The following is a 20,578-nucleotide window of genomic DNA, read 5'->3' as shown; positions in this document are numbered from 1 at the left end:
TTGATTTGTCTATTTCTTTAGCAGTAGTAAGAGGTATTTTTCACAATTGGTAAAGACATTATTATATATAAGGCAGCTGGATTGCTTTGTTTCAGGAGTCTAAATTAATTGCATACAATACATATATGACATTTCCAGTTCTTTGGTTTGCCTGTAAAATTGAGAAGCTAAGATTTCAGTGCAACATCTCTGTTAGCTATGGCATTCTGTCTTGCAGCTACAAAGCAGATAAAGTTAATTAATTCCACTATTCTTAAAACATCAATATTTTACTTTATTCCTAACTGAGGTCATTTTACATTTCTTGTCATATGCTGGAGAAGAAAACATATATATAGATAATACTTCCATACTACAAGTCCAGGTGGTACTGCTGACATGGAATATGTGGAGAATTTCATACTTGCAAGAAGGAATGGAAAAATAATCTACTGTGTTGTTTATGTGGTGATGACATATGCCTTTGAGACATATGTTAGCTCTTGGAATATTGAATGCTCTCTAGGTGAAGATACATCGCTCAGTTTTTATAAAGATGTTTTTCTGTATATTTTGGGTAAAAGCCAAAATTCTTACAAATAATTTGAGCTAAGGGATTAAGTAGATAACTTGAAACAATGGGGATGGATCATTTTATACCTGGTTATAAATAAGCATGTACAGAAATAAGATATGTATTTCTTTGGAAACTGTTGAGCATTCCTAAAGTTTGTAAAGTCTCATTTTAAATTGTAAGTTTTCCAATCAAGTGAAAAAATACTAACAATATTTATCATGTCTTTATATTAAACTAGAAATACATGTGCCAAATTCCAAATGGGGGATAAGGATACCGATAACAATAGGAAATAATGCAGAAATTGAAAATGAAAAGCAGCTGAAGCTATGTCCTTTAGTCTTACTGTTCTGACATCTTACAAACTAATTTGGGATTTTTATATACATGTCACAATACTGAAAGTCATGATTAAAATATATATTGAGTTTCTCAGTGTCCATTTTTCTTATTGTTTTCCTCTACCACATTGGAATGTGTTATGAAGTGTGAGCACTTGCACACCTTTTCTTTTCCATGTGCAGTTAGCATACATGCATTCATGCAGAGTTAGACATGTTAAAACTTTAAGTGACTCTGTGCAGAAATAGAGCTTCACATCAATGAACTTGTACACCTTTTCAGAATTTATATGTAAGTAGTTTTCTAAATGCTACTGTATTTAAGTGTGTATGGACATTGGTATTCTGTTTAGGTGAGCTTGATTAAAGTAATAGAAGATGAAGTATTTGTTACTGGAAAATCACAAAGGATTAAGTGAACTTTTAAATTAATGAGAAGCAAAATAGTCTTGTGATGAGTTTTTTGGTCTGTTTTAAACCTGGAGTCCATAATCACTCAGCAGCCATTTAAGAAAGAAGTGTGAGATGAATACAAATAACATCCTAATGATCCCCAAGGTGATTGTTCCTGTAATGCAGATTTTACATTCCTGCTATCGCAGTTGGCTGATGCCAAGTTTTGGCTAGTTGCTGCGTTTTGGAGAACTCTGATACGAGATGAAGGCATAAATGAAGAGTCTGGCAGAGTAACACTTGAAATAGTTCAATTTTGGAATTTGGTCAGATGTTATATATAGTTAATAGAAGTGTGGCTTGAGTTGGAGGGTGCCCATTTTAAGAATGAATGTTAAAAATATTGAAATGAATTGTTCAAATGGAAATGTTGTTTTGGCATGCATCATCCAGGGGCACAACAGTGATACATTTCTCTAGTGGAACTATGTGCGTGATTGTGCTTTTGAGTGTTGGCTAAAAGAGCTGATGAAAAAAGATCTAGTCACTTAAAAAAAAAGGTATCTTTTTTAACTGTTGTTGAGTGTTTTTTGTTCTGTGTTTTTTAAAAAAAGTCTTAAAAATTCAAGTAGCTTGTTTTTTAAATATTAAATTACATTCCAATTCTGGTTTCTTTTAAAAGGCTTCCGTAATAAAATCACTATTAGCATCAGTGCAATTACTAGTTGATTTAGTTTGGCATGCCCTTTTTAGCCTAGAGAGACACAAATGACACACTTGACTGTTGAATGAGGCATTCTGAGACTGTGAAGAGAATGGGGCTTACTTTCTTTTAAAGTTAACCTTTTGTCAAACTTTTTATCGAGGCTGTAGAGGTGATTATTTCATATTAAATAAATGTCAATTTCTTTGTGTAAACTTTTTGAAAGCACATTCTTTGTTCATCTCATCACTTGCATTTTAGTCAGATTTGGTGTTGACCCAAATGGAAGCAAGCTACCTTTTTATTGTTTCCTAAATGAGGAATACTTTCCTTTTTATATGTTAGCTGTTGGTGAAATTATATTTCAGACACAGGAGTGAGAAAGCTGCTAATATATTCCTTAAATAGGAAGAATCCTAGCAATATCTATCTAGCAGAAATTGAGAGAAGATATGTATATGTACACACATCTGCACACACATAAATGTATTATTCTTACATGATATCAAGTGATTAAAAGTTACGTTATGTATAGGAAGGATATCAGAGGAACTTCATAAGGCAGAAATGAAATTATAATCCATAACATCGAAAATGGTTTTGCTTATTTTCTTTGTATGTTTTTCTTGAAGGACTGTTCATCCTCAGAAGAATATAGCATCGCTGCAGCATTGCTACCCCTGACAACTGCTTTTTATAGGGTAAGTTTTTATTGAAAAGCACTCCTATTTTGTATTTTTTTTACATTACATACATTGTTAAAAAGAAGAAAGTGATGACAGGAGATATATGGCAGGTAAGGAAGATTAATTCTAAAATCAATTGTTGTTAGTGGAAGTCTTTTTATAGGCTATTGTGGACATGGCTTCAGAATTACACTTACTGATGTGGGGTCATGATGATTATGATAAATTTAGCCAGAACTAAATGCAGGCTTATATGATGGGTTAGCGAATTATCATTGAATTATAAATAGTCACTAAAATAATAGAAAATAATGATTTCTGATGTATAAAAAATGTTTATTAGAGTACTTTTTTGTTTAATTTGGTGTGTTAAGCATTGGCCAAAAAGTACATATTAAGTTTTCAGCCTGTTAACTTTGGAGAATATTATGAATGGCTTGTTTTAACTGTATATTTGTTTTCCATTTCTTGTGTTGTTTTTTTTCTTTTCTTTTTTTTGCGTAGTGTTTGATAGTGATAAAATATGATAGTAAATACGAAAATGTAAATAATGTAAATTCTGCAAGCAATTATTTCATAAACCAGAACTTTTGTAGTATGACTGTAGTTATTTCAGTGTCCCAATACAGTAGCTTTTTCGCCAGTTCTGGTTAGCTCAGGAGTCACTTTTTAGGATGTACGTATCTGAGGAGGTAAGAAGTTCAGAACACGGTCTTGCTTGCAGTATTAAATAATCTTTGTTTAATATGAATGTTGTTGTACAACCCAGTTTGGGAAATAAGTGTTTAATCATTGGTAATTGCTACGTCATGGTACTGCAAAATAGTAGTTATTGTGACAGTCTAGCTAGACATTAATAACATAGTAAAAATTAAGAAAAATATAACCTTCCATCCTTCAGATGGTGTATGAGGTGTTTATGAGTAGTCATCAATAAAATGCAAAGAGATTCCTATTTTAGCTGAATAGAAACTAGGGTTTCTGCGGTAATAAGCTGAGAAATCAATTGGTCTGTACATTCTGATTGAACAATTTCTGATTGTTTTAAACTAGAAATAGATTCCATGATGTAGTTTTTAGAATAAAAAATGTGGAACTTTATCAGTCACAGAACACAGAAACATCTGCTGAAGACAAGAGCAATTTTGGCAAAGTCATATGCACAGAAAGTTTCTTGAAATCTCCTATTTAAGACAGTATTTTCTACATTTATAGAGCATAAAGTGGTAGATTTTCTCTCTTCTAATAGTTTGAACTGTGAAAAAGTTTTATTTAAATGAGCTTTGTTTTAGAGCTGTACATAATACCCCAAGACTACTCTCTGGAAAGAGTCTACAGGGTATTTTCATATTCTTATATAAGCTAACCCAAGGAGACATTAAATTTTTCAATCCCAGCAAATAAACTCTCTTCCATCTTTAATTACAAGTTCATCTTTTTCTGTTCCCTCTCTTTTGAATCCTAGAGTAGCAGAATCATGAATTATGTGTTGCTGACACAAAATGTGGAGAAAGAGCTAATGAGCTGTGGAGATTTTCCGTTTCCCTATTATATTCTTGCTACTTCATTAATACTATATTATGAAGAAAGATTGACTTTAGTTTTGTTTTATTTTTGGATTTTTAGTTCCTCTAATAAAAATGTCTAAGAGAGTCCACATAGCTCTTTACCTTGAGAGGTGCAGAGAGTATTTTGGGGAGTTGTAGCAGTTTGGTTAGATTCCTCATTCGGTAAAGTTTGATCAAGTAGGGAAAAAAGTAAAAGCAGTAAAAAAATTACTTTTTTTGTGTGAAGTATCATGAGTGTTAAAATAAGCTTAAATAAGTTTTAATTTCAAAATCAAGGAGAGCAAAAAGCTGGATTGAATATAGAATATGTTTAAGTAGTTTCTTCTATACACTTGTATGTTTTGTAGGAGTACCAAGATCTCACACCATTTGTCTCACAAAAAGAAGCATGTAAGAAACATGATGATATTTTTTTTTAATGTTCCAGACCTGAACTAAAAATTAAAATAATCTGACTGTTAACTTGCAAAAGCCAGCTGCTAATGCATAATAGAAAAAGAATTTTGTTTTTCCCAGATCTAATCCTCAGGTTCAGTGATGGCCCCCTTTGGTATGTCCCATTAGATACAGTTCTTTGGCAAAAGTATTTATTTTGGTATAAAACTATGCATACTAAACACAAACTGATGTGTTGTTCAGAACATAAGATTAACAGTTTAAGGTTCTGTTTGGAATTTGAGTAAAAATGAAACTTTTTGGAGCGCTTTTCAGCTTCTCTAGAGGTTTTCAAAATTGTATTCTAGACTAGAGTGGGTATGTTCTACCTGGCATGAACCTGTGTAGGAACAATATTCTGTATCAGTATTCTTAAATTAAGAAAAATGAATGTCATTCTTCCACCTTGTTAACATCTCTGTAACCCTTTGGAGGGATTCCTGCTCTGGAGTTACACTAAACTAACGTTCCTCTTCCCCTGTTTTGGGGAGGAATCATATCAAATCCTGCTGCTTTACTTTTCTTCACTGAGCTTCCTGCTTTCTAATGTTAACAGTTTATAAGTTCTCTTTTCACTGGGTTTCCCTTTACCAAAATCTTAGAATGATTAAAGTTTTCTTGCTGAACACAGCATATTGCTGTTCTGTCTCTGATAAGTCCAGAGGAATGTACAAACTAAAATTAAGGTCATTTGGGGATTATTTGTTTTTTATTAAAATACCTTCAGGAAAACTGCTATGTTTGCACTGTCAAGCTATGTCACGGTCTTTTCTGCTGAGTTGCTTGTCAGTGTTCTTTAATGACCATATACAGTGTAGTTTACACACACACCAATGCTCACACACACACACCTCAAGCTGCATTTCCTTTTTCTGTAGGCAGAGCTACAGGTATTCCAACACATGCTTCAGTATGCAGAATTTTCTTACCTCTGCTGTAAGTGTGATTGTGTTTATGCTTTCCAAAAAATGGTGAAGTAGTGCTTGGCAGCATGTACTTGTTTCTATTGATGTTTCTGTTACCAGAATAGCATGTTTAATGCCAGGAGCATATTAAGTATTGTTTCACCTAGCCCTGTTGAAGCTGCACAGTGTTCTTGGTAGCCAGAAATAGGCAGAAATTGTGAATCTTAATAGTGACACAGGTTTTCATTTGTGTGTGCATTGGTATTACTGCGCAAGTGGTATTCCAAATCGAGTTATCAGTGAGAAAGCCTGTAGTAAATCTAAGAATGTTGTAGAGTTATATCAGTCAAGTATATATTTTACCATCTGTATTTGCTATAGCGTTTTGATGGGACATTATGTTGGGTTTTCATGTCACAACGTTTTATTGTTAATGTAATTCCTGTTGCTTCAAATGAAATAATAAAAAGAAGTTGTACATCATCACAGTTCCTTTATGAAAGGACTGTTGTGTATATGAAATGTTAAGTTTCAATTTGTTTACCTAACACAAAGCAGAGCACTAATGAAACAGTTACCTGTTCTTCCTAAATAGCTTTACTGTACGTGGCCACACATAGTGCAGATACCAAGTGTTTGAGGTGTATAAATAATGAGAAAGATGTGTTTTCATGTGAGTCCAGCAGATGAAACCGAGAAACATACTCCTAGAGATGATGTTGGTAAGATTCTGAAATGGCCTTCTCATGAAGCCTTGGGGTATTTTAAAATACTCTTGGGAAAACAGTAAAAAATGTATAGATAGGAACAAGCTTGCATGATCTAACAGGTCTTGTCTTAATGTCTCTGCTTACGTAAAGATTAATCTAGGGTATTTCTCATATATCTAATTAAAATAACAGGAAACATCGCCCTGTGTACAGCATGCTATCAGTTCTTGGGATGTCTGGTGAAATTTCAGAATTCCAGCTCTTGAGTCTGTTAAGTGATCTGTTGTGAAACTTGATCAGGCAGAATTTGATCACACTCTAACTCATAACTGGTGGGATTAAATTAATAGACAGGAAGTCAGTACTGATTTCATATTTGTGGCCTGGAGAAATAATCAAATTTTTCTAGAAAAAGTAGTCACAATGCGTTTTAAAAATTTTAAGTATTGGACAGGAGCTGTTAGCAAAACGTGACTCATCAGTGACAGTGGTCTTTGGTGTGTTCTGTTAATGTCACAAAAACAAACACATCTTTTGCTTCTGGGTTAGAAAAAGGTTTTAGTTTACCATTAGTAATACTGTTGGAATTCTGTTTAAAATTGAAATAATATAAATAAAATGTATTTATACATGAAGATAAAAGATTTTTCCATGGTTTTTTGGTACGGATGACCCATGCTTATTTGGTATGCGGTCATTTCTTCTGTGTATAAAATAGAAATGTAGTATTTCCTGGTGCTGCAAAAAGAGATCTTTTTTCTACGTATGGAAAGAAAGGACAAGATGAAAAGGACAAATTTTAATCATATTTTCATTTGTTTAACTCATCAAGGAAGACAGTTTGATGATTGTATAATTGGCATTGTCAAATTCACAGGATTTAGGTACCCTGTTTCTATTATGTCTCTTTGCCCGGGTGGCAAGATGTCATGTAGACAGTGCTGCATTTCTTAAAGGTTTAGTATGCAGAAAGGGTGATGGTCAAGGGCAGCCACCAGTTGCAGCCTGTTCGCTGGACAAGAGACAGAGGGAGCAACAGCTCTTGTCCTCACTGCTATCCCATGCCAAGTCACAGAGTCCACTTCTTCATCTTCCCTCCCTTTTCAACTCAGGTGACATTTGGCAGTCTGATCAAGGATTCGTTCTTTCATCCCTCAACCATTGCAGAACATGAATGTGCGGATTATAATACGATTTTCTCACTTTCAGGGGATTTTTTTCAAAATTTTAGAAGTAAAATTTTATGCTTAAACTTTGTATAATCATCTGTGTTCCCATACCTTTTTAAGGATATTCTATCACATTGCATAGTAGATAGTAAAGCACTTGCAAAATTTTGTTATTTGACATTCAGAAGTGACAGTTCTGATCACCTGTGTTTGAACAAAGGAAGTGGCATAATAAAAATATATTATTCTGAAAGTAAAGTTTGTTCAGTGTAGAAATGGTGAATGGACCTTCATATTTTACAGACAAGTATTTCTTTTAATTGCAGTAGCCAGAGCACTGTTATTTTTCAGTCACAATTATTTCAGATTTCTGAGTCAGTTGTTGATGTACACTTGGATGATGCTGATCTAGTTTCAGCAAAAATAACCCAAATGCAGTAAACTGCCTCACAGATTGGATGTACTGCATTAAAATTGACATCATTTAGCATAATGCAGTGAGATGCTTTGGAGACTGCTTCATAATTTTTATGTGACTAAATTATGTAATTGTTGGGAGAGATGGAGGAAAGGATTGATTTTTACTTTTTTTATTTTAATGCTTGTAAGCCACCAGTTTTGAATAAAATTTCAGTTGGATAGTGATGCTAATTTTATTCTAGAACTTGCAATGAAACATCAGAGAAATATTTTGCGGACTATGGCTAACTGAAATCCTTAGGGTATGCTATTGTTTGGCTGTTCATCTGCATGTCTGCTCCTTTATCATTTGTACTCTATACACTTACACCTTTCTCTGTTGAGAAGGAAATAGAGTTACATAAAATAGGATAATTGCTTTATTCAGTGTTTTTAAAAGATTACCAAATTTTGGTCCATCATTTTACTTAAAAGTTTTGAATATAGTACATAACATTTATTCAGGTCATCTTAGGAACTATCCTAGTAGCATTTTCCAGATTGAAAAGATTTTAATCTGTGTTTATTTGAAGTGGGTTTTTTTAAGTTTTTTTTTAATAATCTTCAAGTAGAGTACAAAATTGTGATTTAAGAAAAATATTTGAAGATAATGATAAAATGTGAAACTGAAAGTATTCCATGTTAAGACACCAATATAAGTAATTCTGTTTTCCACAGTGAAGTGTACATGCTCTTTTGCATAGCATAATGGTAAACCAAAATTAATCTAAGTGTATACTTTCCTAGTTGAAATGAATTACCAAGTTTCAGTAACAGTTATGACAGACTTTCAATGAAAGAAAATCTTTACTCCTTGAAATGCTGGAATAAATGACCACTTTACTCCAGAGCCTGCTAGGTGTGGGAGGGATTCCCAGTTAGAAGGATAAAGGCTTTCTCTGAAGATTAAAGAGGCAGTGCTAGAGAAATTCAGAGTAGTTCATCATATTTTAACTATTACCATCAAATTCTTTTCCAAGAGATACCCAATTCAAGGTTAATTGTATATCAGAAGCATCATCATTTGAAATGTGCTCTCTGTTGTATAGCATCAGCTACAAAGTCAGAGAAGCTAACTAGAGAATGGCTAATGTGGAAATCTGTGATGATGGGTGAAGAGTTAATTCCATTTTTATGTCTCTATCAGGCAAGTTTTACAGTTAGTATCAGCTGGAATAAGTGGAATATTGGTCCAACTGTACTGTGGAAAGCAGTGGACAATTTGGTGCTAACATCATCTCTGTTACTTTGTAACAAATAATAATATATTGGTCTTTATTTAGAATTTGAGTAAATACAAGGTAATTGCATAAAGTTTTTGGATGATACAATAAATTTTGAAAAGCAAAATCAGTGGTTTTTTTACATTTAGCATGAGTTTTCATTCTTAACTTGTATTTCTGCACAACTGCGCTTGTCCCAAGTAATTCTCATAAACATCAGCATGATGTTAGCCTTCTATAAAGCTAGAAAGACTTTCTGTAATGTGTTAGCTTTCTGTACTGAAATATTTTCATTCTTGCATCTAGTTAATATATTTCCTTTTAAATGTTTCTGTCTTACTCTATTGTGCTGCTTCTTTAAAATTCTTCGCTCTTCAATTGCTGGCTTTAATTTAGGAAACTCCTATCCTGAAAGACTTCCTTTATTGTCTTGGCAAGTTTTGTCTGCTTCCATTAATTTTCTTCTTGTATCTCTATTCTGCCAGTTCTGATACTGGTTTAGTCTATGGAAGTGTTTTTGTGACTGAAATTGTATTAAATAACATTATTTTTAATACTAATTTATCCATTTTCAGAATGGTAATCCCTTAAATGTGGAAATATATTAAGTTGCCTGCTTGAAAACCAGCAAGAATATGCCTGTGTCATATAGTGGAAACTATGGAAGAAGCTGAACCACAAAAGAAAATGTCTGTAGGCAGACTTTAAGTGGTTCCTATTCGTTACATAACTTCTAAATCAAACAGCAGGGAATTTAAGGACATCACACAGGACAGACGAAATATTTTTCTGCAGTACTTCAAATGAAGTAATAATTATCAAAAGAACATATATTAACTTTCATCATTGGATTTTGATGTTCTTCACTATCAAAGCCCTAATGCTTCTTTATATCAGCTGAGATCATAATGTTTCAACTCCAGATACCAGTCTGGCTTGTTAGGTGAGTGGTAATGTTCATGAAAAGTGTAAAAGGTCACGATGCACATGCCCTGTTTTGCAGAGGTAGGGTTGAATGGTAATCCTTTCAGGTGATTCATATTTTGTAAGGAAAAAATACATGTTTATTCTTTAGATTGAGGTTAGTTCGTAGACTTCTGACTCTAGTGTAACTTAAAACACCATGCAGTATATTTACAATGTAAGCTAGGTTTTTAAATCTTAAGTTGATTTAATACGTAAATTGCTTTTCCATATATCATCTTGTTTAACAATTCTTCATTCAGAGATCTTACTCATTTTGCACATATTCAAGCTGACAGGCAAGATTGATTAAGGGTATTTCGCAATATTATCGAGCATGTATGTTAGCATTATTTGCATTACTGGTAAATCCAGGAGCCCTAATTATGGACCAGAACTGCTGGTTTGGTTTTGTGCAAAAGAATCCAAAGATGAAGATCCTTATCCTTGAGAGCTTGCAATATGAATTTGAAATAAGTAACAATATTTGAAGTCAGGCTATTTGAGGCACTGCAAGGAAGCCTGTGGAGCAGTATTAGTTGTCATTATTGTTGGTGATTCTATCCACCAGTAAGTAGGTTAACTATGGCTGAAGTTTTTATAGATATGATATAAAAGCAGTATTTTTTGAACTTTGAGAGGGGATAAAAAAAAAATAACCCACTTGATGGGTGCCTATGCATATGAGTGGGGTCATGGAAGAGAATAGTAAGGTGATGGTCAAAGTTCTGTCAATATTTCCTAACACTCTCCCAGTCAAGGGGGTTTATTATATCCATTAAAAGTTCCTTTCATATAAAGATTATAGTTCAGTAAATTATTTTTGTAAAAGCAAACATACCCTTTAAGTTAAAACAGGAATCTGGGGATTCTTGTTAGCTATGATTTAGTAGTTTTGCACAAACAGATGCCAAAATATCACCTTTGATCCTTAAGATTTTAATTAGTGTACTTTGGTTTTGAATGGATACATAATACATGTCTGTAGAAGAGATTTTATGTCTTTGCAGGTAGAGCATATCTCACTTCCAAAACTGTTTATAGGTGAAAAAAAATCTGCAAGAAATAAACCAGGAAAGTATAGTATGACAGTTTAGCACATTGGTGGGAGAGACTAACTAGAGGATTTTTTAATATGTGTCTATACAAGGAATTTTGGAAATTAATTACTGTAGTAACTTTGCTCTGTTGAAGAAGCTTGCTTTCCCAGAATGATAGCATCATGAGAAACATTGAAGAGAATTTAGCAGTCTGCAATTCTTTTCTTCAGTGGTTTGTGGGAGGAGGTACTTGGTCAGGAAAATAAAAGAACAAACACAGCCCCCCACCCCCAATTCAAATAAGAAGTAAAGATAATGTTGTAGTAAGTGTTTAGTTCTGTAGCTGAGGAACTGATCCACTATCTCCTATAATAAACAGAAACCTTTCCATTGTATTCCCACAAGCGTCTCATTTTCTTGCAATGATACTGAACTCTGGTTTGACTGTAACAGTTTTAACTTAGTTATAGCCCATCTCTTTACACTGTTATTTCGAGGAGGGATTACAGAGTTACAGAAATACCGCTTCATTTAGAATTTTCACCATGAAAGAATTTCTAGTGGTTTAATTAAAATTTCTGATAAAGCTTCTGATCTTAAAGTGAAGGAATGTAAATCTGAAGTAACAGTCCATATCTGTAAGTTCAACTTCACCTCCTGATCACTACATCCTTATTCCAGTAGAATGGAACTTAATTTTCCGCATGAAAATACAATTTCTTTTATTGAATTCAGTTTCATGGGAGGGTTATTATCTGGCCTGATTTGAGCAGCATTATTTTATGTTTACAGAAGGGAGCAAATGCTTACAGATGGTAAGGGAGATAAGTTGCACTTGTTTGTGTATATTGCCTGCTTTCGTGTGAATTTCTGTGTTGCCATCCTAGATATCTCATCAACAATTTAAACTGAATGAGGCCCAAGAATTGGGGTGTCACAAATGCTTTCCTGTCTTATGGTTTTCCCCTTCACTCATACACGTTATTATTCTCCTAGTGATTCAAGCTCATAGTTGAAGTCTATCTGCTACTCTTGTTTTCATCCACATACCCCCTGCATTTTATCCACTGGCTGCTGCTTTATGCTTCATAATGGTTCCTACAGTTGGATATTCTTCTTCACATCATGGGCTTTCTGAACTTGTGAATACCGCATCAGCTCTTTGTCGTTCGTTCATTCAAAACACTCCTGACGAGAATTTACTAGGCAGATGATGTACTAGGCGGATGTCTCCTCTTCCTCATGTATTGTTCATGCCGTATCTGGATCCTACCATTTGGCAGAAGCGTTCCTTAAAATATCCTGCTCTGTAATGCACTTGCATCCAGCACCTCCATAATCATTTCTTTGTTGGTCAGACTGGATTTTCACTTAATGTCTCAAATGATTTACCTCAGAGTGCAATAAGTTCAGGTTTCTTGTCCTTACTTTCAGAATCCTTCATATTGCTCTTCCTTTTTTTGCCCATCCTTTCGCTTTCATCTTCTGAACCATGTAGTATATATAATCTGTATTGCCAAGATGAGATCTACTACTATTAGAATTTTTTTAATTAATTTTCAGTTTTTATTCTGTATTGTAACCTTATATCTTTCTGACTATTTTACTCATCCTGTTCTTGAGGACCTCTTGAGGATTATTGTTTTAATAGTTTCTTCAGATAAGGGAACACTGTATATTGAGACAACTTTAGAGAGAGTTCTGCCACTGAAGTCAGAGAAAGCTGTCATAGGACAAGGAAAATAGTAATTAAAGAAATACTAGAATGAAGTGACAGAAGAAATTAACAAGAATTACTTCATTACCCTTTTGGGGATTACTTAGATGCTATAATAATGGGGCTTTTAAGTTTCATATCAGGTCATCAGTAATTCTAAGAACCACTATCTGAATATAAATAAAAACACAAACTTGTGAGATTTACAGGGTTTATTTGTTTCTGAGTGTAGACCTAGATAACAACTTTGTGGCTGGAGGGTTATTTTTGTGGGTAGAGCTAATGCCACCATTCTAATGCAGTCACACAGGTGCACACTCACTGCTGAGCCACCTGTTGCCAAAGGGCTATGGTGACATTTTAGAAGATTTTCAAAATAGCTGTGTCACAATTTGAATAGACTAATGGTAATCTCTGTAATGAAATTAGATTTAAAAAGAAAAAAAAAAAACAAAAACAACTTTACTGTAGACAGGGTGGAACTTAACCTTATCTAGAACTGTGATGTTCTGGTAGGAAAATGGCTTCTCTTTCTTTTTTGCAATTTCTGAACATCCTTCATTCTAGATAATTTTAGTTAGCTTGACATGCTCCATGTATAACAGAACTTTGTAAATATTTTTGTTATCTCTTTGGAAAAAGGAGAAGTATGTTATTGTGCATTATTTAATGTTACATGTAACTTTGTATTAGCATATATCTGTCTGTCTTGATACATCTGTATAGATACCTGAGATATTCTGTGTGGCTTTAAGTAATGTGTGGTAAATTGTACATGATCTTCAGGAATCTGTGATTAAAGATCATGAGTAGTTTTGCCAGAAAACATATACAGTAAATAAAGCTCCCTCCAGATTTACATCCCAATTTTGCAAAATTCTAGAATTCTATTGCCCTCTGCTGGTTTAGTGTACCTGTTTGTGATTTGGTAGCACTGAATTACAAGAGAATTGGCCTTTCTTTTATTTTTCATGGTGAAGTAATAGTAGATTAATGAACCACTTTGCTACTCACACTTTAAAGTATTTTAAAATAGAAATCAATCTTGAGTCCAGTCTTGTTTGGTGGCTTTCTGAAGATAGGAGAGATGGCAAATTGTTTTCTGGTTGGAGAAGCTTGATTTAGTATTTAGTCTTTTTTTTCCTGAAGCAGTAAAAATCAAAACTAAAAAAAATAACAGTAGAAGCTTCACAGTTCTTACTTTATACTTTTATGACCTCTCACCACATTTGTGTGTAGGATATATGTGGGTATAATTTTATATTTTAGACCAAATGAGAAAATGATTTATTGAATTGCATTTTTTGACTGATGTTATCCATGCAGCGCTCAGTCAGACTTGAAAATGTATTTATATACACTTACACTTGTTTGAGTATGTGCATGCTGTGATAAATATTGATATAGATATGCACAGAGTGATGCAGTGTTGTCTGCAAGTAATATATAGATAAGCCTCACTCCTGCAGGTCAGTCTATATATGTTGATCCTGTGGGACTTCTTTGAAGTCTTTTTGAGTTTACCAGGTATCTGTGTGGGCACAACATAGATCTGAGTGCAAGGACTGGCTCATAGAATCTGTTCATACGCAGGACTTGGTTTGCATCACCTTGGGGAGGGGCAGCGTGTTGCCTACAGGAAGTGGTACCTATTCATGATACGCAGTAGGAGGTAATTGACTGACTGTCTGTATAAACAGCTCCTAGACAGGGAGTAACAGTGTCACTATGATGATCTATAGATAAGTTTACACTTGCAGATTTCCAGGGAGAACCTTAACCAATACAGGAGAGGAAGTGCTGCGATCTCCTTTGGTATGCAGAAGTTGCAACAGCTTTCTCGGAGAGATCAAGCAGATAACCCATAGCACCGTGAATCCTTTACTTCAGAAGTAAACTGAATTTCTCTAAAAAATAGAGTACTGTTGAGTTTGCGCCTTCATTTCCATAGCCAAAAGAGAAAAATCATGTGAGAAAAGAGCAGTCTCAGGTATATTTATATTCTGGTTTTTACTTTATTTGTTTTGTAACTCTTTTCCAACTTCACAATCAATAACTGGATCCTTTGCCTATCTGGAATAAACTTGCTTTCTTCTTTAAGCTTTTGTGCTGTAGAGGATAATGGCTGATGAGTGATCAGCACAAGGTGTACTTTTCCAGAAACAAGCACTCTAAATCATATAATGTCATAGAGAAGCTATTTGGGGACCTGCACCTCTCAGTAAGTTTGGGAGTCTTGGAGCTGGTGCACAATTTTTTACTGAGCCACAAGTATCATTTTCAGAATCAGAAGTATCCAGTGTCAGGAAACAGAAAAAAAATGTAGGCAGGTATTATCCAGTGCCATGCAGTAAAGTGGAAATAATGGAAAGAATTCCTGAACTCAGGAAGTTGCATATAGTCACATAGAACAAGTCTCAAGTCTACCTTAGTGTTTTCACAAACTCTAAAACGTAATTCATTATTTTGATATGAGTAGTGTCTGTTTCATACATAATTTGGGAGGGAAGTGTTTGGATTTTTATAAGTGCCATTAATCTATGGAAAGAACTCAGTGTCCTTTGCAGAAGTTAACTCATTTCCTGTTGGTTATTACAATTTACACCTCAATGCTCATCTAAGCTATCATACAGGCAGCTTTAGAATAAGGACTTTATCACTTCAGAACTATTCTTATTATTTTCTTCTGGGGTCTTTTTTTAAGCTGTCAGCCCTTAAATCCTCCCTTATAAGTACGAAATTCTTTTGCTGCCTCCTATGTTCATTCTGTCTGGCAGAAATGAATTATTGGGACAGGAAAAAAGGACATAAATATCAGTATAGTTTAGCTGTTATATGGAAAGATAGGTGCAGATTTGTTTTATATAGGTAGTATTGCCTGATGAAGAACACTGAACTACTATTTTATGTAAATTGGAGAAATCCTGACCAAATTCTTTTGAATACAACCATAAACATTGGGGCCCTTTCGATCTATTAGATTAGTTTCCATTCTAGTTAAAAGGGCTGACTAAGCACTCCCAGGGTAGAGAACATAGACACTGCAAGCTTCATGGAATGCTTGTATTTGTACCAAGAGTATTTTTAGTCCATGGATTTTGACTGCATAGGAGCAGTAGTGTGCTTCTTAAGGTTGGTATTCATACTGCTTTTTTACAAACAAACAAACCAAAACAAGCTGAGAATCCAAAGTGATTTTGCCCAAAATAACTGGCAGAGCTGAGCCTGGGACTACAAGTCCTGACTTTGATTCTGTGCTCTGGCCTTTATCAGCTTTTGCCATTTGTTTCAACACCTGCAGGTGATGAGAAGGATGATGTTTATGATTGCTTAGCTTTTCGATGGATTTTTTTCATCCTTTTGTAAACAAAACCATTTTTACTTTGTTTAGGAGTTACTGTCAGTGTTGATTTACATCGTTATATTTGAACATAAATGTCCATTGTTTAAAAATTGTGTTTTGTACATAGCCGTTGACAGTTTTAACTTCTGAGCACAGGAGGAGCATCTAAAAGCCCCTCAGCTTTCCTGTCATGTTTGTCCCCATGGAAAAATTTCATTTTTATTTCAGTAACACTATTACTATGGACCCAGGGTAACGAGTTTAAACTTTCTTTTGGGTTTGTGCCAAAGATCACCCCCTCTTTACCTAGTTTACACAATTACCTAATTTGGGCTGAGGCATCAAAGGCAGCTGGACAGGCTGATAGTCAAATCACTCCTTTGTGTGACATTCATCACACAAATTGGCATGAGTTAACTACCAACTAGCTAGGCTTGAACAGACATTTCCTCCTTTCTTTCTTCCTCCTTTCTTCCTCCTTTCTTCCTCCTTTCTTCCTCCTTTCTTCCTCTGACATCATACTCCCCTTTTCCAGCAGTATTGTGACTGGAAATTACTACCAGTGAAAAAAATAAAGAATAAATCAAATTAAACGTCATGGTATGGCTTTAGCAGTAACTATTGCTTTCTAGATGTGTTGTCCATGTTTATATTCCATGATTTACCAGTCATCCCCATTCCTCTATAACACAAGTTTTGTGCATCTGGATTTTGAGTTAGGTGAATGATTGGGCCAGATCTGTTCTGTGGGCCCTGTGTTAATTACCACAGCTGAACAAATTAAGCCATTTTAAGCTAACTGTATACATACCTACAAACAGTGAAAGATATGAAATGTGTACAGCTCTTAAAGAATAAAGATTAGTGTAAAGGAGATAGCTTTACAGGAGGATAGAGGTAGTCTTCCTGTATATTTTTTGTTTTAACATTTTCTCATTTTTTACAACCAAAGACTATTTCACGTACAGCTAGTTGTCCTGCTAATTAACAGGCTTGACATAGTCACGAGTTACTGTATATTTTTTATGCCTGAGATTTTTTCTGGGGATGCCAAGCAGTCAATACAAAGATCAGTAGGACACTGTTTGGGCTGTCCTGTTTGGTGATTTAATGGCTAGACCAAGCATGGGAGCCATTACTGTGCAATCATCAGCCATTACTGCTACCATCAATTGCATCACAACTGAAACTTGGGAACCTGTTAAACAAACCATCTTCTGTTTTAAACTGTATTGAATAAACAAAGTCATATTTAATGTAATTTGAATCTTCGCCACATTTAGATTTCTTAACAGGTTACCAAGAAATTTGATGAAATTCTGAATGAATAAATAAAAACTATTATTTCTCACTTTTTGATGGTCAATCGTGAGAAGGTATTTCAGTTGGGTTAATTTTAGTAGCATGTCACATCATTTCCTCAAACATACCATTTCAAAGGACCTTTCTTTGATAGGGAATGAATACATGGCACATTATCAGGACTTTTAGTTCATGATGTACTTGGAAGTGCATAAAGTGGAAAACAGAGTTCAAAAAATTGCAAAACCAGAAATCTATAAAGCAGACTTTAAAATTTTCAGCTGTAGTTTCCTAGTCTTTCACTTGAATGCCTGAGTGTCTACTAAGGATTTACTATATGTATTGGCTGTTGTGTACAATTGTACGGTTAAAAATATTAAATCGAGTAGTATTCATGCTCTACAGGAAACTGGTTTACAACATAATCATTAAAGTAAAATTTAACTTATAGATATAGTATATATTTCAGGTATGGGTAGTATTCTGAGTGAAAGTCATTAAATGAGGCACCCAGTAATGTACTTTGTTCTTCAGTTCTATTGCAGAAATAATCATAAGCAGTTATTTAGATTACCTGCTTCTTATATGCAGTATACAAGACAAATTTTTTGTATCATTTTTCAAAAAGTAAAAACGTATGATAAAATATTTCATTCTTCATGATTCAGGTTATTGAAATAATTTCCTTTCATTGTATGTGGCTACCAAGAATATTAAACAACTCACTGGGAGACTAGTGCTACCTAAATAAATATCTCTTGAAAAAACTGGTGCAGTCATAATGAATAATGCTGTAACAATTCTGGTTTTATTTGAGACCTTACAGGGATCCAGACCCTTGTGACTTCAAAGAACATACCCAATTTAGTACTCTTTCAGGAGCTGAATTTGGGTCATACAGTGGAGTAGATAACAATGAAGAGAACAGTTTATCAAATCTTCTGCTGTTGCAACAAATACAGCTTGTTGGAAGGACTCAATTGCTGCTTACAATTATTTTAAATTCCGTTAATGTAGTTCTGACTTTTAAATAAATAATTTTCATCTGTTTGAATACTGATTTCTATGTTGTAGGACTAGGTTATTAAAAATACTATATTTTGTTGGCAAGGAAAATTTTTTTATTAAAATGTGTTCTGTACTGTCATCACAGAATTCTTCCTCTTGAGTCTCATTTTTCTACTGTGAATCGAGAAAGCCATGCCTTGTACTGCCATTAGACTTGTATACAAGCTTCATGTATGTTAATACCTTTAATGGCACAAAACTGCAGGTAATTTCTTTTTCCTACACTGCAGTACAACAGACAGTATATATTGCATTTTTGAGTCTGTTCAATTGAATTTATGTATGTATATGTTTCACTATTCAAGCCATAGCCTTTAAAGGAAATGAACTAATAGGACTGATTTGTCAATTTTGCATGGTTTTTGCTTTCAGAAATTAGCACCTGGAGTTAGTCAATTTGCTTACACCTGCGTACAAGACCATCCTATCTGGACTAACCAACAGTTTTGGGAAACAACCTTTTACAGCAATGTGCAAAATCAAGTTCGCTCCCTCTACCTTACAGCCAAAGATGACAACCATACAGTACAGTTGAGACAAAAGGTAGGAGAATATATTAAATGTCAACATAATATTTTTATTCATGTTTTAATTGTCTCATAAGTTATAGAGAGCTGAGTTATGGTTTCTCCAATTTTACCCATTTTTCTTTCATTTTTCCCATATTAAACAGTGTACAATAATATGAAAGATAACAAAAATTTACATTTATCTGCAAAGTATTATAATTTGATGTTGCTCTTGTGATTTTTCAAACAGCCAGTTTTTGTATAATTTTCCACACTTTAGGGTGTGTTTTTCCTGAGAGTGGTAACTTATATAGCAGTGTTATAAACTAGCAACAGTTCTATTATATGAACAACCTAAGCTAGCAGCAGTGCTAGTGTCCAGTGTTAGATTATTAACAAACTCTAGGACGGTTTCTGTTGAATGGCACTCAGTCTGCTTTATTAAAATTGCGCAGATCTTTCAGAACAGAAATTGTCTCAGTAGGAGGAAAATACATCTTTAATGCAAAAATGAAAGTATGATGGGAAGTCTTGCAGCATCCTAAAATAAGATTTTTTTTCTTTTTTTAAGAAGGAGCACATACCCATAGTAAAGAGCCATTTGTAATTGCCTTGTATGCAAATACCATTATCAACTATATGACTGAAAAGTGTATGCTACCCAAAGTCATACAACACTGTAAAGAGAGAAAGTAAAATGGAGATATTCCCTAAAATGTACTCAGAATGAAGAACTGAAAAGGCATGTCAAACATATCAGGGATAAAGAGAAGAGGACTGTGGGACTGTGTATGGGGAGCCCCTTCCAATCTGACACTGTATAAAGAAAAATATGAAGAATAGCAGAACTTAACAAGGGAGCATCTACTTTAACTCTCACATGTGTTTACATGGAAAATTAGCTCAACTTTAGCTTAGTATGGAAAAAACATTTACAAGGTACCTAGTCCTTCAATAATTTAACATCAGGCATTAGGTCACTAATTATCAGCTGCCAGATTCCTTTATTCTGATTTACTCAGGCTATAATATGACTATGTGCCATCTACCTAGTTTGCTTCAAGCAAATGCTAGAATTGGACTCTAACATGTAAAAACATTAATGTTTCAGCTGGTCTGGAAACTATTTATATAAAAGCTTGCCTCACCTGAACATCCTAGGAATTTGGAGAATATCACCTGCATCAAGCAATGAGCTGCATGTTATTTCTCAATCTGATTTATGCTTGTTCTTATGTGAGCTAAGTGGATAAGCTAAGGGGAGCAGCTATATTAAAATCAGTAAACTGCTCTGAAGAAACATGGAAGATCATATAGCATAAAAACAGATCTAGAAAGAAATGATGTTACTTAGATCTGTCAACATTGTGCTTCTTGCATATTTCAGTAAAACACCTTCAAATCGTAACTCTCCTTAAACCCTGTTGAGTGTAGTTATTTGCTTTTTCTTTTTAAATTAATATGTAATTTAAATAACTGAAGTTTAAT

The 20,578-nt window shown here is 34.2% G+C and overlaps 1 protein-coding gene across 7 annotated transcripts in view; it reads left to right on the top strand.

Annotated features, from left to right (window-relative positions):
* Positions 1–20,578, top strand: part of SBF2 (SET binding factor 2) — a 302,250-nt gene that overhangs the window by 223,191 nt on the left and 58,481 nt on the right. For all 7 annotated transcript variants that reach the window (XM_074884270.1, XM_074884274.1, XM_074884273.1 and 4 more), the window contains 2 exons: positions 2,626–2,694; positions 18,954–19,124. In XM_074884270.1, the coding sequence (XP_074740371.1) occupies positions 2,626–2,694; positions 18,954–19,124 (240 nt within the window). The remainder of the gene's footprint in view (positions 1–2,625; positions 2,695–18,953; positions 19,125–20,578) is intronic.

The sequence above is a fragment of the Strix uralensis genome, chromosome 15, assembly GCF_047716275.1.
Source record: "Strix uralensis isolate ZFMK-TIS-50842 chromosome 15, bStrUra1, whole genome shotgun sequence".
NCBI lineage: Eukaryota > Metazoa > Chordata > Aves > Strigiformes > Strigidae > Strix > Strix uralensis.
This window is presented reverse-complemented; position numbering and strand designations above follow the sequence as displayed.